This window comes from Excalfactoria chinensis, chromosome 3 (genome assembly GCF_039878825.1).
Source record: "Excalfactoria chinensis isolate bCotChi1 chromosome 3, bCotChi1.hap2, whole genome shotgun sequence".
NCBI lineage: Eukaryota > Metazoa > Chordata > Aves > Galliformes > Phasianidae > Excalfactoria > Excalfactoria chinensis.
The window spans coordinates 49073481-49090132 of record NC_092827.1 but is presented as its reverse complement, the minus strand read 5'-3'; the positions used below and the strand labels follow the sequence as shown (position 1 = coordinate 49090132).

Genomic DNA, 16652 nt, shown 5'->3' with positions numbered 1-16652 from the left:
AGTCAGTGTTTGATAGGGTCTTTTTTGTAGTCCAGAACAAACTATCTAGCCAAAATCCTTAGAGAACTGGCAAGGAAGGCTTGCCTGCTGTGTTTTCTAGACCACACGGTATACTAGGCAGGCTGTTGCTCCTGTGAAAACTACCCTCAGGAAAAGTGGCAACTAAGCAGATGTGATCAGTTGGTTCCCTAATATCTTCCTGTGAAGGGTAAATCCATTTCTAAGCAGAGAGGCAGCATGTAGCGTAGCCCGTGCCTTGTTTGAGCGTCACCCTGGTAGGAGTGTTACCAAGGGGTTTTGCTTGCCCCCTGAGCAATGAACGTCTTCACCTCTTCTGTGTTAGACAGAAGAACTGGGAAAATAATTTAAGTAAAATTTAACAAAAATTGGCAAATTTTATTCATCGATATACTTACTGTTGTGGTTATATTATGCATATTGTGGCTGAAGTTTCCTATTTCTCTCTGTGAAGCCACTAAATCCTTCCCTCCCCCGGCAGAAAAGGAGACAGCATCGCTGTGAGAAACACAGTTACGTGGTCTATTTCTCTGTTTTTTATTAACTCAACATTGTCTCCTACAAATACGATTTGTCATTCACCAGAAGATTTGAAAGGTAGATTTAAGTTACACATAGTTATAAAAAGCATAAAACAGCACACACTGTACCACTGTTTAGACCAGAAAACATTCTGTTGTCCCACAGATAAGAGCACTATTCAAGCTCAGCACCGTCACTTTCTGCCTCAGGGATTCAGTCTTCAAAGCTGCAGACATTTCTGCTTCTTTTCCCTCAGCTTTTGAAGCCCTGCAGACTTTCCCCTGGTGTCTCTCATCCACATCTGGAGCACGGACCAGGGAACCACAGGCAATTCCACTCTGCTCCACCAGAGGTTACAAAACCCTTGGTTCCTCCTGGCTCTTCAGAAATGTTTTCCTCCTTCTCGTAATAGTTATGTACAATATATGAAGGGATACGATTTACGTCTTTGATTTAGACTTATCTCTTGCCTCATACTTAAACAATAACTTGAAAAATATCTTACAAAGAAAGAGAACATTGTTCATCTGAATGTCATTCATTATTATATTGCTATATTTTATACCCTATTATTAATATATACAAAATTTCTTAATTGCCTTTTACAGATGCACGGAAGCATATAATATAACAGTTCTAAAGTATCCCATTATTAGACTTTTTTTTTTTCTTGGCTCATCTCAATCTCTTTAATAAACTATGTTTGCTTGGAGAATATAGGAAGTATTTGGAATGTTGTTTAAAGTTTAATAGTAACTGGTAGCATTGTCCATCTGCGGCCTGAATGGTTAGAGCACCTATCAGGGCGATCTGGTAGAGATAGCAGCATCATAAGACTCAAACAATCATGGAGGGCTGTTAATGTGCAGTGTCGACGGGTGCCAGGTTCTGTTCTTTACTGGGGGCTTTTCGCTTCTTCGGCTGCGTTTTGTTGTTGTTTTCCCTCTGCTCTCGGTTCTGTCTTCGGGCTGCTCGCCCTTTGCTTTCCTGTCTTGACTCCTTACTTTCATCTTTGTTGGACTTTTTTCTTTTTTCCTCCCTGTTTTTTTTCCCTGAAATAAAAATGATGACACATTAGATTTGCTCAGGCTGCCATTTCTGACTCCCCTGCTTTGCCACAGCCTATAAAACTTGCCCTGGATTAGCACCTCCCATTAGGAGCTGGACATTACTACCAGCATCTGGGAGTCTCCAACTCTTCATCAACCTACTAAATTAGTACAGTGGACTAGCACCTCCCATCAGACTGGCTCTAAACAAAGAGCTGAAAGTTCCCTGGAGAGAATCAGTGTTTTAGAGCCAATATAAATGTACTTCTCTCTCCCCCAGCCAGGGGCACAGCTCCATATACTCCACCAAAACACAAATGGGAACTTCTGTGGACTTTTTTACTGAGAGACTGGTGAGGTGCTGGAATGGATTGCCCAGAAAGATTGTGAATGCCCCATTCTTGGAGGTGACTAAGGCCAAGTTGGATGGGGCCCTGGGCAGCCTTACTTGGTGCTTGATATAGCAGCTGACAACCCTGCGAGTGGCAGGGGAGCTGGAACTTGATCCTTGAGGCCCCTTCCAACCCAAGACATTCTATGATTCATTCTATGCTTCTAAGCCAGGTAACACCAACTATTGACTGATATAACTTTATAAACCTTATAAACTATAATACTACTGCAAATAACCTATCGTTTTATTCTACATCAAAATCACATTTTGCTTTTAAATATCAGCAGCTATAACCCAGACTTTCCTACACAGATGCCGGAGGATTTAAAGAAGCTTAACAATAACTCTTGTGGTTGAGAATGTTGAATACTCAGAACTTTGCCCATGCTGAAAACTGAGAACTACACCTGTTCTGATACCAGAGCTGGGATTTTTTGGCACTTCAGTGGTCTCTGCAGGAGTAGGACATAGTGGGGAAGTAGGTGCGGTACAGTGGCTTCACCAAAAACTGATGACCATCCAAGGTGAGGCAGAGTAGAGGCACTCAACCATCCAAGATAGGTTGGATAAAGGGAGAGAGATTCAAAGGTGGTGAACAAAAGGCAGAAAGCAAAGAGCAAGACTAGGACATGAGGATTTGTTGTATTCTCTTCTTACTGTGTACCTATATAGCCTAATTTTGCAGCTTCTCTGTTCCTGTTCCTGACCAACACCAAGATAAGGGAGCAAGGGAAAGTCTAGTCAACACTTACTGAGTCAAGTGCAGACAAACATCGGAATTGTTCATCTGTTGCTTTATATGCAAAGTGACCACTCAGTTTTTTAGTAACTAGTTAGAGAAGACCCCACATGCAAGCAGAATCCCTCTCTGAATTTGATAGTGCCACCTAAGATACACAGGGGTGGGCAGGGCAGACTAGCAGAATGGATATGCCAGGCTCAGTGAGCGCTAACCACCCCTGGGAGAGTTCCAATCAGAATGAGTGTGCATCATACCCACCTGTAACACTGTCTTTCAATAATGGATAAATTACAGTATAGAATTTCATTGCAGTGCTTTGTAAATAGAGTTGAAACTGTCCAGGCATTCAGTGTTTGACATAGTTCACTAAGTGATTGGCCAAAGCAGCTTCAACTGTGACTTTCTAGCCACAATTTAAGCATGTTGGAGAAATATTTAATGATTTCCCTTTCTGTCATGGGTCAAAATGTATGTATTTTTATATATATGTGTGAATATATTAAGAATACACATGGCTACACATCTGCAAGTTCCAAGGGAGATCTAACATGAATCTAGAGACTCGTCTAGGTGTGATTTTACTGCTTCTGTTTTAATCATACTGATATTTTATTATATAAAACAAGAAAATTTGATTTTTTATTTTATCTTTCATTTTTTGCATGGCTTTATACTGACATCTGCACATTGCTGCTGTTTGTGAATGCAGCCATCTTCTAGATCTGATCTGTTCTGGTAATGCAATAAAGCACTGAAGGGTCACCTTTGCCCGAAATGGTTGTTTAGCTCCTTTCACTAGTATTTTTAGAAGTGGGAGTTTTCATGTCGGTATAATATTACTTCATTTTATCCTGCTCAGTTCAGACCCAAAGGAAGGCTCTACTAGCAGATGATTAATTTTGTTATGCCATCTGCTGGCTTTGGGGTGTAGCTAGAGACAAACTCCTGTGCACATCTCTCTCCCTGCTCAAATAAGTGTTCTCTTCTTCACAGAGTTTTGTTCCTGACCCTTTTCGACAGCACGTTGAACTGGACTCCTGAAGTGGTAGAGACTGTTAGGAAATTTGGGCACTTGGCTAAATGGAAAGTGCAAAAAAAAAAAATGATACGGGCCATTCAATTTACAAGTTTGCCTACATAATGGTTTTTGCATTTAGAGAAGAGGAGGCAAAGGCAGGAATAAAGCTGAGACCCACCAAAGAAGCAAACACAATGCAAGAATATAAACCAGGCAAAAAGATATTCCGGGGAAAAGTCACCGCCTCCCAACGAGGGAGCTGCAGGGACAGAAATGGCCGCCAGGGGGCGCTGTGGTGCTACGCATGGAGTCTATGGGCGGACACGGGACTTTGGAAAAGCAGCAAGCGATCCTTTCCCTCCTGCCTCTTTTATTTGCTATTGAAACGCCTCTTTTTTCTTCCCTTTTTTTTTTTTTTTTTTTTTTAATTTACGCAGCGTATGCGCTGCTCTTTTTTTAGTATGCCAGGAAGAGGATATAAAAAAGGCGCTGTGTTGGGATTAGCGCCATTTCCCGTGGGTTACGGAATGCTCTCGCAGTGATGCACTGACACTGCATCATTTCTTGCTTCTTATGTATTCAGTGAGCCCTTCTGAAGCGTAATTCCAAAAATAGATAAAAAATAAAGAGGAAAAGAAAGGAACCCAAGAGGACGAGTCTTTTGAAGTTGGACATTGCCAAGCAAATGTTTTGCTCATGAAAAAGTGGATTCATGGTAGTCAAATAGCTCTGTGAAACAATTGTCATCAAAAACAGCTCTTCTTCCAAACAGAAGCTTTGCGTAGCCGAGTGTGGTGGAGTAAATAGTCTACTCTGTCAGTTTTCTTGTAGACAAGAGAAGCTTTGCTACTCCTCGTAGTGACAGCTTTGTATATTGAAGTAAGCCTACAGGCATGCTGTAAGTGCAGTAGTTCAAATTAAATGCAGATGGTGAAATTAATTCAGAGAACGATATAATTACATGTCAAATCAGTTTAAAGGTGCTGACTTCTTGTTAATCTAATTTATAGCCTACAGCCTCAGAAATCCCCCCATCTGCATTTATATACTCCGTGCTGGAATACATCTATAAATGTGCAAAGCAGGATGTTTCAGAGAAATCTTTGCATTATCACATCAAATGTGGAGCTTCCACTAAATCTATATCTTATAGCATAAAAAGAGCAAGAGTTGATTATGGTTTAGGAAAACTTGGGATTGAGAAGATACTGAATCATTGCTGATGTGGAATAACCACTGCAGGTTCCAGATTTTGTCTTCTTTAGTCTTACACTTAGTCTTACCCTACTACAATTTGTTGCAATTACCATTGGGAACTCAGAACAGTGTATTTGTTCACTTCTCCTTTCCGTGGGCAGACAAATCTCAAACCACTATAGGAAGGAGTGCAAGCTGATTGTGCAAACTGCGTTGTTCCAGTGGGGGTCGTCACAGGAGAAGTATCATGGAAATCCCAGAGGGGTGAGGATGATATCCACTGGGGATGACTGCATTTCTTTGGGAGACACTGCTCCTATGAGGAAATTCATCCTGGGAGATGAGAATGGGCAAGACAAGAAACAGAACTGTGCCTGCTGGGATTGCAGGCACATACATAATAAGACCCTGTCTGGAAGGGTCCTGGTACTTCCACTGTGCATGTCACCACGGACCACAAATCCTCCCCACTACACTGTAATCAGCTGAAGAGCTATAATAAGAGACCACAAGCCACAGCTGCAACGTGCCACAATGTTCTTTCACACTCCTCACAGCCTCAGCTGACCCCTCAGTGCTCCCGTGTAGAGACAAAATCTGAGGGCTAAGTGCCCCCACTCCACGACCACACTCCTTACCAGCTGTTCTCATCTTTCACAGAGACATTTGTTAGCCTTGTTAGGGCTTGTTACCCTTTCCTCACTGCTCTACCTGGACAACAACAACATGACAACCTGGAAGGAGCTGTGCCAAGTGAAGATGACAGTAAGAGCAGCACTTGTCAGGCTCTTACATCACTTAGTAAAGCTCTGTCTGTAATCCAGTCATGTCATATTGTGCAAATGGACAGATCGCTCTCAATTCTATGAAAAGTGACACATTTTTTTCTGGAACACAAACCATGGCATGTACTCACACTATTTGCTGAGATAACAAGCCTCCAAAGCCACAACTGCCCAGTGAGGCAGAGGACACTGTCCTTTCATTCACAATCCATTAGCGACTGATTCATCTGGTAAGACTTTTTGAAGTTTAAACAGCATAACTTCCTTATTAGTGATCATTTCTTTCCTAGTTATGTTGGCCCAGTTTTATAGTCACCAGATCTGCCGGTGACCAGAATAGTCAGGCTCATCTATGTCAGAATTACCTACTTACTACCAGGCTCAGTGCATTTAATCTCCTTAATTGTTCCTCTTGAAGATGAAACAATTGCTGAAGCTAAGTTGGGTAAAAAAATAATAGGAGCTAAAGTCCAAAAGGATTTAAGAAGCAATTTATTTGGCCATATATACATCACCCTGCTGCTGCAAGGTACAAGAACAGCCTGTCTGGCCTTCACATACCAGTCCAGATAGATAGGTACAGATTTACATTAGGTTTCCATCTTTCTGTGTGATAGTCATAGGGTTGAACAGCTGCACAAGTGGACTTGTGGCTAACTTATTTTCTTGTCTCCTCTAGAAAATGGAAATATTTCTCTAATTGCAGGTGAAAGGTGATGTTGGAGCCTGAGACCTTCAGTAGCCTTTCAGGAGATTTAGGGTCCTTGATCTTCACCTAAATCTGAAAATAAGATCCGGACTACTAAACTGCTACACTTCAGTTGCAAAATATTCTTACTAATCTCATGCATTCTTGCCTGTCCTTGCAAGGAAAGGACAACACTGAGTCAGGCACGTTAGTAGGAATTGTGACTAAATACAGGAGTGGGTCAGCCTGCTCGACACCAATTGCATAAAGCAGGCAGACGGGAAAGAAAGGATTCTGAGCACGCGATTGATGCCAAGGCAGAAGATATCAGAATTTGCTGTTGTAACAGTGAACTATATCCCATTTAGGGATATGGGAAGTAGTTTCTTCCATGGGTTGCTTGAGAAATTACACTGCTAAACTCACAAGCTCATAAGCAAGGCTTATGGAAAGTCCCCTGTGTAACTGGCTCTTGACAACCTCTTAGCAATAGAAATGGGTTGGAGCTCTTTCTTGTTCCGTAGAGAAGACATTGCCAATGCCTGAAAATCTAAGAATATCCTCCAGTTAAAGAAGCAACCAGAGGAGGAAGATTTCTGTAATGAGTTCTGTTTGCTGTTTATGGAAGCATTTATTGCTGTCTGTTCAAAACAGAGCCCATGGGCATCTATTTCCTTTGCACTTGCCTGTTGGGACTCAGGGAATTTGTTAGCAGCCTTGTTTTAATCAACACTAATGTTGTGCTAACAACAGCAATTTTATAATTACATCACAGTTTTCATCTTATAAGATCCCACTGCTTATAAAAGTTCAACACTGTTTCCAAAGAATGGAAACTTGTGGCTATTTAGTTGAGCAAAAAACACTCCAATTGTTTAGGATGAGACGTGACCTACACCGCACTGGTATTTAGGAAAGTAGCGTTCTCCCTCTGACCCTCATGCTGAGCTGGCATTGAGATTTTTAGGAGTTCCTTCTGAATGGGATTCAGCTTTTACAGCTCTCTTAAAATTTACAAAATGGTAGATGAGCTTCCAAATCCTCTGTATAACTCTCTTTCAAGACTAATGAAATCGGGTGACAATGGAAAGGCTGCGGATAGTTGTGATTGGTACCAGAAAACCCTACCCTATTGTAGCTGTAGGATATTGAAAGAAATCCATAGTAGCTTGTTTTTCTTGAAGACACCAATTAGCCATGCCCTCCCACTAGCCCACATTGAGGTAATAAATATAGTCCTTTTTAGAGATTTACTTCAGCTGGTGAAGGCTTTTGAACAAACCAGAAATAAAAATGTGATGCTGCATTATGTCAGAGTCCCATGTTTAGTCTGCCTCTCTAGAAATAATCAAGAAAAGTTATACATGATAAGAGACAGATGCTTGTGCCTCAGCAGACATTTGAACTCTTTCTAGTACAATAGCAAAAAGGAGAAGATATCCAAAGAAATTTGTTTTTTCTTCAGTTTTCTACTTGGAGTTTTTTGAGGAGAGGGATAAACAAGAGAGGCCTTTTTCTTTGGCTTTCCTTAAACCATTTGCATTAATGTAACTTGTCAATTCAGGAGGCAGTCATATAATCCGATATTTGGATACATCTATACACATTCAATACAGAATGCTTTTTTCCCTACGTGAATATAGTTCGATACTGGGCTATGCTGGTGATCCCTAAGCTGATTTGCTAATACTGATTCCAACACCAGGACCCGCCTCACTCAGTACTGGGCCTTCATTTGTTATCATCATCGTGTGCATGCGTGCAAATACAAATGTGTGTTAACAATACACGTCTTTAGAGATATAAAAATATAATTCCATCACTTTGAAGCTTGAGTAAAGCACAACAGTGCCAGGTAGGTAGACCTCAAAGGGCACTTTTCCTTCTCAGGGCTGGTGGTTTTTCATCACCTGTCCTGTGCCAGGTGTCATTTTGGAGCAGTATCTGAGTGTGGTTCTTTAAATTATCCAATGTCCCAGGAAGGTGAAAGAAGATGGAGAGTCAACAGGATGTAACACTGGCCCTGCTTTGCATGGTTCACTTGTCCTGTCTCCTCCCTGCTCCATTTGTTTGCTTTCCCACCTGTGGTGATGCCTGTGCTGACAGGTGGATGGGAACCTGTGCACACTTCGCAGTAATCCTGGCCAGCATGACTGATTGATCAGCCAGTGAGCAGTGGCTCACATACACATGAGAGGCAGCTCCTGATGGATCCACTCAGCACAGTCATCAGCCTAGAGCCAGGATGTCATTAGTTGAATATGCCAGAGGCTTGGTTCTGCCCTCTGTTGTACTTGCTTAAACAGACTGAGGTCACCAGGGTTGTTTTCTGGTATAAATGAACAAATAATCTGCTTTCAAGGGTACTTTTCACAAGCAAAGCGTTGAAAAAATGACCATTTCTTTCTGTTTCATGTCTCCAGTATGTGTGTACTATTTCTGTCGGCCAAAACATTGATCTTCCTCTCTCTAGGAAGTGCCAATATTTCCAAAAACATTTTCATCCTGATTAAAATGACGGGTCAAATTTCTAAATCTCACACAGATCAGCAAATCCAAAAGTCTCCTTTCAACAACAGTGACATGACAGCTTGAGGAGAAGGGGATTGGGAGCACCAAGACTCTTGAGCTGTGTCTGAAAAAGACTCAAGAAATTGTTTTTGACAAAGGATTCAGAGTTGAAACCTACGAAGCTTGAAGAGCTGAGATGACCAAGATGCTCTCAAAGGGATCTCAAGTTCTCAGGCTCTTGAGTCCTTGTCAGCATGCCAGGTGGACTGCCAAGGGCCAGCCCAGCAGAAAAGCTAAGAGAATACTGAACAGAAACCTGACACAAAGGCAAAGTTGTTTCAAAACCTGCCTGCTTTCTCCTGGGTCCTCGCTGAAATCAATATTTTTCTGGGAAATGTGATGAGTTCCATAATTTGGCATTTTCCATTCCTTTGGAAAATTCAAATGCATTAAAAACAAAACCCAGATATTTCTGAGGGGGTCATGGAGGACAAGCATGAAAAAGAACAACAACTGAATGCAGTTATTTTAATATTTCCCGTAAATCCTCAGTTTGAAACGTGTCACAGATAGAAGAAATTGTCCATGCAAATTTTATCCGGGCTCTCTAGTCTTTTCTTGTTTTTGTCCAAGAATGTGATAAGTTTATTCTTTTTAAATCCTTCTGAGAACGAACGCTGGATCTAAAGCTGTTTGTAGTAACACAGGCTTTGCGCGCTGGAGTTAGCAGCCGGTTTTATGAGTAGCTTCAAGTGGAATGTGAAGAATGAGTATTGCATGTGACGATGCATCACTGGACTTCGCTTTATTTAGTATACTTTATAAACTGACCACCATCCCATTTAGATGGGGAACAAATGAGGTTAGATGGCTCAAAGGTTAGAGGAGATGAAGCCCCCGGTGGGAAGAGAAAGCCTCTCATGGCACAGAGAACCAGGCTGTGCTAAGGAATGTGTGCAACCCCTCAGCCACCTCCCCAGGAGATCTGCCCCAAGTTCCTGCCAGCAGTAGATAATGGCAGCCCAGCAGAACTTGCTGCAAGCACGTGTTATTTTTTCTCCTTTGTGCTCAGGGGATGACTTAGGAGCACTACAGCAGTGCTGGTAAAACTGTAATAAGGCATTGCACTTATGAGTGTGCCTGTGGGGTGTGTGCAGCCTGTAAATAGGGCCAGTTACAAGAGCCATATTGCAGGGCTGCAAAAAGGTTCTAGGGAGCCAGAAGTGAAAGTAGAATGAGTGACATTTCCTCTAGTATGACATATGGCAAGAAGTCAGGACCTTCTCTGGACTCTGAAAACAGAGACTGTAGGGACCAGCATAAGTCTCTCCTTCTAATCACCTCCTGCTTCCATCTGAGGAAGATCTTATACACAAATCAACTATTATGTTCATGCCTGTCTTTAAAACCAATTAATTAAACATTTTCCCACCTTCTTTAAGAGCTTTCAGATTAGTAAAAAATGAAATAATTCACTGTTTCCATAATCTGACTGTCTTCCTCCTTTTTCTAGAAACTCCTTAAGCACTCATCTATAATACTGGAGACCAACTCTGTAGCCACTAAAAGCAAAAATATTTTGCAAGATTCTGGTATGGCCTACTCTGAAATACTTTATAGACTGTCATACAGATGTGCAGAATTCTCAGGGGCGAGAAAACAGTAAACATTTGGTGTCCATATACAGTACAGTAAGATAGTAATGAAGTAGAACATGCTGCACAAAGAATCCAGAGCTCCCACTCCAACCTCAACCATAAATTTTCAGAAATTACTTGCAGCTTTTCATGCACTTTTGAAAATGTTACCCAGGATTCTTGTGTGTCACAGAAAGTTACTTTCCGTACTCTGAAAGAGTGCACTGCTTTCAGTTAGAAAACAGAAGTTCCATCAACTTTAAACCCGAATAAGCCCCACAGCATTCAGAGGGATTCACAGAGATTCTTCCATCTCCATCTTGACAGGTACAGATGAAAGCCATTACTAGTGCAAGTTAAAGCCACTGAAATGAATGAAAAGACTCATTCTTAATTCAGTTAACGTTTTAAGGAACTGAACATCATGCTTCAATCAAACAGTGAGTTCAGGTCCTTTATGGAGTATTGTCTCCTTGCTCATACTTAAAGGTAGCAGGGTTCAGATCACCTACTGACATTCCCTCCCACCACCCACATCCACAGAAGAAATAAAGTCAGTTCCTCTGGATTTAAACAAAATCCTTCTGGTTTAGCAATGCACATTTCTACTTAGGCAATAAACATCTGTCGTCTGCCATTCATTAATATTAATTATAAATGGTCACTAGCTCATGGGATCCAAGTCCACCAGCTGAGATTTTTCCAACCGTGACCTCGCGAGGGTTTGTATAAAAAGTGTTCAGAAGGGTCCTTCCAAGCCTGAAGCCAACAATAAGTGCAGTTTGCAGAGTATAGCATTTAGATCATGCACTTAGAACAAGAGCAGTCGGAAAGGGATATGGAGAGTGGGGGAGGGAGGAAAGGAGAGAATACAGGGGCTAAAACAGGGCTCCTTTAAACACATAAGTGTTTTAGACCTTTCTGTAGGCTAATGACAGGGAGAGGCATCGTTCATAATGAGACTGGGCCATCCACTAAACATTACAGTAAATGAAAGGTTGTGTGAATTAAAGGTTGTTCATCTCATGTTTCAGGAATGTAGTTGTGTTTCATGTCTGAAGCCTGTTTTCCTTTTAAACGGAATTCTTCAGATGACAAATGAGAGAGGGAATTTCAGAAAGCAAATGGGCAGAAGTAAATACACGCTTAAGAACAAAGCAGAGACATAACGGTAGTTGTAAATCTTTACGCTGGGGCTACTGTTTGCTATAGATAATGGGGAGGATTAGATTAGATTCAAAAAATTTCATCACTGGGTCATTTTGCTTGTAAACCCCAGAAAAATCCCAAGTTAATCATTAAATACTGGCCTGCAGATCTTACGCTTGTGGACCCCTGGATAATTCTTTTTACAGCCATTTCTTGTTTCAAGGAATTAAATATTGAAAAATTTGGAAATGGTTTTCTGATTTTTTCATTGAAAACATGGCCACCAAAATTTTAAATGACAAATGTCTTTCTTTCTTCTCATTAATTTCTTGCCACTTAAAAATTACTTCAACAAACAAACACTATTGAAAAGTATTTGTTTGCATTTGTCCTTAAAATGCCCTTTTCATTTCCTTTTCTTTCTTTCTTTCTTTTTTTTTTTTTTTTAACCTAAACATACAGCAATATTCCCCCAATGGGCCATGTCTTTGTCTACTATTAAATTTTACATAGCTTCATTGGCAGAGTGGTAGTAGCTTTCATCTCTGGTGAATTAGTGTGACGTGAGAGTGGTGAGGTGCTGGAACAGTCTGCCCAGAGAGGCTGTGGATGCCCCACCCCTGGAGGCATTCAAGGCCAGGTTGGACTGGGGCAGCCTGGTCTAGTATTAGGTATGGAGGTTGGCAGCCCTGCACATGGCAGGAGGGTTGGTGCTTGATGATCCTTGAGGTCCCTTCCAACCCAGGCCATTCTGTGATTCTAAGTCCACTGAGCCATATATGCTGGTGAGTGCAAAGAGGAGCATGGCACATATAACATCAAAGAAAGGATACCTAAACAAACAAAATGGAAGAAAACTTGTTTCAATGCCCTCATTCAGGCCCAAATAAAAACCTGTGCTTGGTAAAGACTGAAGGACACTTTATATTGGATGTGTCAATAGACAGTGATACTTGAAGTAGTGCTGTGTGAATGTTCAGTATGCTGTCTGTCTATGGAAGTCTTACAGAAGGCAATAGGCATGAAAAAATTTTATGGAAAAGTTGTGGTAATTTTAGAAATGTAGGGAAGCTTATCAAAGCATTATCTAGTTCTTTACTGGACTCTGTGGCTGGACTGCTATACTTAGACTGTTTCTGATGGATGTTTGTCTAACCTCCTTAAAAATCTTCCATGATGGAGATTCCCACAACCTCTCTCCTGATCTTTACAGTCTTTGATAACAACACTGGATTTTATCATCTCATTGGGAACAACACAAAGCTCCTTTGGCTCTTTATAATGAAAAGCTATGGCAGCAAATTTTCTTTGTCATAGTTACAGAGCTGGAAGAGAGCTGGGAAGTGGCAGCCTGAACAGACCAAAGGCTGCAACAGGTGTCAGAGCTGGCGGGGAGTGTGTGCTGAGAGAGACAAGGAGGCTGGAGATGCAGAGACCTGGGTGGGGATAAAGCAAACAGAACTGCATGGGTGGGGAAGAACAGGCAAATATTCAGTAAGATGAGGAGAAACGGCAGCCAAAAAGTGCTTGTTTTCACTATGTTACAAAAGAATGTTGAAAAATCTTTTCTTTACAGCTAGTTCCAAAGCACTCTGAAGTCAATGGGATTTTGGTGGGTCTTGGACAATGCCCTTGAAAAGAATTAGGCAGATAATACAGTAGCGAATGAGTGCCATTGGTCTCCACAACTTGCTGTGCTATAACAGCATTGCTATACATGGAAGTGTTCCACAGCTCAGGATTTAGCTGATTAAACAGTGCTCTGCATGTCACCATTAAAACTTGAAACACCCTCTGCCAGATTTACTCTGTAGCTCACATACACCAAATATTTTGCATTCTTGGACTAAATTTGCTGGATGTACTACCAAACTGCTTTCTTGCAATTGTTCTTCTTCCCAGGTCATACAGGACAAAATGGAGTTTTAGATCTCCAGATGATAAGGGGCAAGTGGGCCCTTCTGTCAGTAGCCACTTCCTTTCATCTTTACTCTGTGGAAATGTTGCCCAAGGACAAGAAAACAGCTTGCTCTGATTTTCTGGGGAGTAGAGAGAAGAAAGTTATCAAGATATTTGGCTATGGCACGCATAAAGAAAGAGCTCCTTACAGTGCTAGAAGTTAGGGCAAGGACTTTGGAAGTACCAGCTGTGAGAAGCGGAGAGAAAGGATAAATGAGGACACGCAGGCAGACCTAGGAAATGATGTAGGGTAAGAGAAAAAGATATTCTGTTCTTTTGCATGCGATCTCTGCCCTGCAGCTGGAAGAAGACAGTGGCCACAGTTTCCTATTTTCCTCTCCTTAGAACATCGTAATGTGATGCCACCAGATATGTAGGTGTTATGGATTAGTACAGTACAGCTGTGCAATGAAGGAAGGCTCTTTTGTGTCTGCACTGCATAACCGCCAGTTTGGTTTCAGATTCTGACCTACACCAGCTCCCTTTCTCTCCCCACCAGCCAAATCAGGAGAATAGCCCCAACTAGTCTGAATGCAAACCAAAAGATGCTCCTTGGCCTTGTGGTCAATGAATACATCGTTGCATGCTTTTCCTCAGCAGTGTAGACAAAGCTGTGGAATTCACCTTCCCAAACATTTCTTACTCAAGAGGGAAGATACTAGAAAGATGTGTAAAATTTGGTGCTGAATGGATGTGCACTGTGGAAGGGTGGAGGAAGAGGAATTGGTGATATTCTGTTTTTCCTACAGAGCTCAGACATCTGTAAGATGTTTGCTAGCCACTTCTGGAGCACAGGGAACCTCCAGAAGGGAAGACTGGAAAGAGAAAAGGAGCTGATTTCTATCCCTTATTTGGTGTAGTGATCTAGGGAGAAGTGCTCTCGTGTCATTCACATTTTAATAGAAGAATGCAGTCAGCTTTTTTTTTTTTTTTGGATTCACTTACTGTACACCCGCTTCTTTCTCTGCTGTGAGATGACTGTCACACTGTATAGCACTGTATGTGCAAAGGCTCACAGCAAGTTTGTGTTACCTGATTGCACAGTGTGTATGTCTGTCAGAACTGAGAGGTACGGTGGCAGTCTGATGCTTGCCCTAACACAAAGTAAACATATCTGTAGCAAAATGCTACATTATTATTATTTTTAAGTTACTTAAGTAGTATTACATTACTTTAGTAATGTAGTAGTTTTAAGTACATTAATACACTACTTAATACATTAAGTAGTATTACACTACTTTAAGGAGTATCACATTACTACTAGTTCAGATTTTGAGGTCTTAGTTTGCAGCTAATTACATAATATGACATTCAAAAAATGCCTAACTTCAATTAAATTTTGAAAGTACTTTTACTGAAGCTTAAAATGGGTTTTCCCTGCTTTTCCGGCCCTTGAATTCTCAAGCTGTACATACTTGCTTGTTAGCTATTTTGGATTCACAAATCTCTCTGACTCATATTGATCCTCTTTTCCCCTTCTTAACCCTCTCCCCCAAGATCTCTTTTCTAAATGGTGACCATTTGTGCAGACCAGCGGTGGTGGGCAACCTTGTGCTGTCCATATCCTGCCTTGCTCAAGGTATTTCCAGAAAGCCATTTCCCCTTGATGTTGCAACTAAGGAATTCCCAGTCTCAACAGCTTGGTGTTGGGGGCTGGAAATGTGTTAAAGTTAAAGAGTCAAAACCCCTGCGAGGAAAGGAAATGAGAGGTCCTCTTGGCAGAAACAAACAGAAAATAAACAACCAAACTCAATTCCTCAATTATAGTAACTCAGGCTTGCAAAGGCCAGAGTTATGACCCACTGGCGTATGCAGAATGTAAACACAGGGATGCAGTAATTAGCTTTGTGTTCATCTTGAAGCTTCAGAAGTCCTGTGACCCACCATGGAGTAAGGTCATTAACCACAACCACACGAGTGACCTTCACACAGGACACCCCATGTCTCACAGTTAGTCTAGAGAACAGTGCACTGTGATGGCTCTCTGGCTCACATACTCCAATCCTTTTGTTTTAAATACCACCAAACTATACACAGGGGAGAGGATCTGACTTTTGGGATGAGTTGTGATTGAAATATCTTATTTTCCCATGTAGTTATGTTTAAGAAGTTAGCAGGTAAGATCCACATCGTTCACACTGGACTGTCCTTAGCAGTCATTGTGAAAAGGGAGCTCTTTCTGGAGAAAAAAAATCATTTTGTCCCCTTTAGAATCCATCTAATGGTGCGTGAATTCCCCCTCCCCACTCCCCCTCCAATAGCAGTAGCCCACTTTTAATATGATACATCAAGGACCTTCTTAGACATAGGCAACTAATTTTTAGCAGTGGCTCAGCGGTGACTCCCATCTTGTTATGCCTTATTCTGAATTCTCAGAAGGCAAAACCCTTGTTGTAAAAAGCAAGTGCGCATCACATTCAAATTGTCCAGAATGAAAAAAAAAATATTCTACAAAACGAGTAAGTAACCACTCCAGAGTCCAGAATTTTCAGTAAGAAATTGATATTACTACAGGAAGAAAGATGTTGTTGTGGCACATATTTATGCAAGTGGCTACAGAGGGTTTCTTTGTGTTGTAGAGATCACTAAATCTTGATTTTATGGGCCATGGTTCAAAACTTGTGCAAAGTGTGAAATGGCTTCTTTCCCTACTCTACTTCCACGTACACCTTAAAATTGGAATACAACTTACACACTTTCTCTTATTTTAATAGAGGCTTTCTTTCTCTGTGATGCCTGGGACAGCTTATCTGGCCATTAATGAAATCGATGTGCCTTAAAAGGACATTAAAAGAATATTTTGTTGCTGTTGTTAAGAGATATTAAAGGAGCCTTCTGTGCTCCTTTGTTACATGAATCCGTGTGGCATCAGAGCGTATAAGTTAGGGTGAGTAATTCAGTGAGTTTAAGTTAATTAAATGCAAGTAGATTATTGTGTAATAACTGGGTTGTTCCAAAAGTAATGCCTCCCGCGTTATTATGT

General features: G+C 41.3%; 1 protein-coding gene across 1 annotated transcript in view; it reads right to left on the bottom strand.

The window, feature by feature from the left end:
- Positions 1–536: 536 nt before the first annotated feature.
- Positions 537–16652, bottom strand: part of RSPO3 (R-spondin 3) — a 59771-nt gene continuing 43655 nt past the window's right edge. Inside the window, exon 5 of the mRNA XM_072332117.1 lies at positions 537–1592. Within this exon, the coding sequence (XP_072188218.1) occupies positions 1399–1592 (194 nt within the window). The 3' untranslated portion in view covers positions 537–1398. The remainder of the gene's footprint in view (positions 1593–16652) is intronic.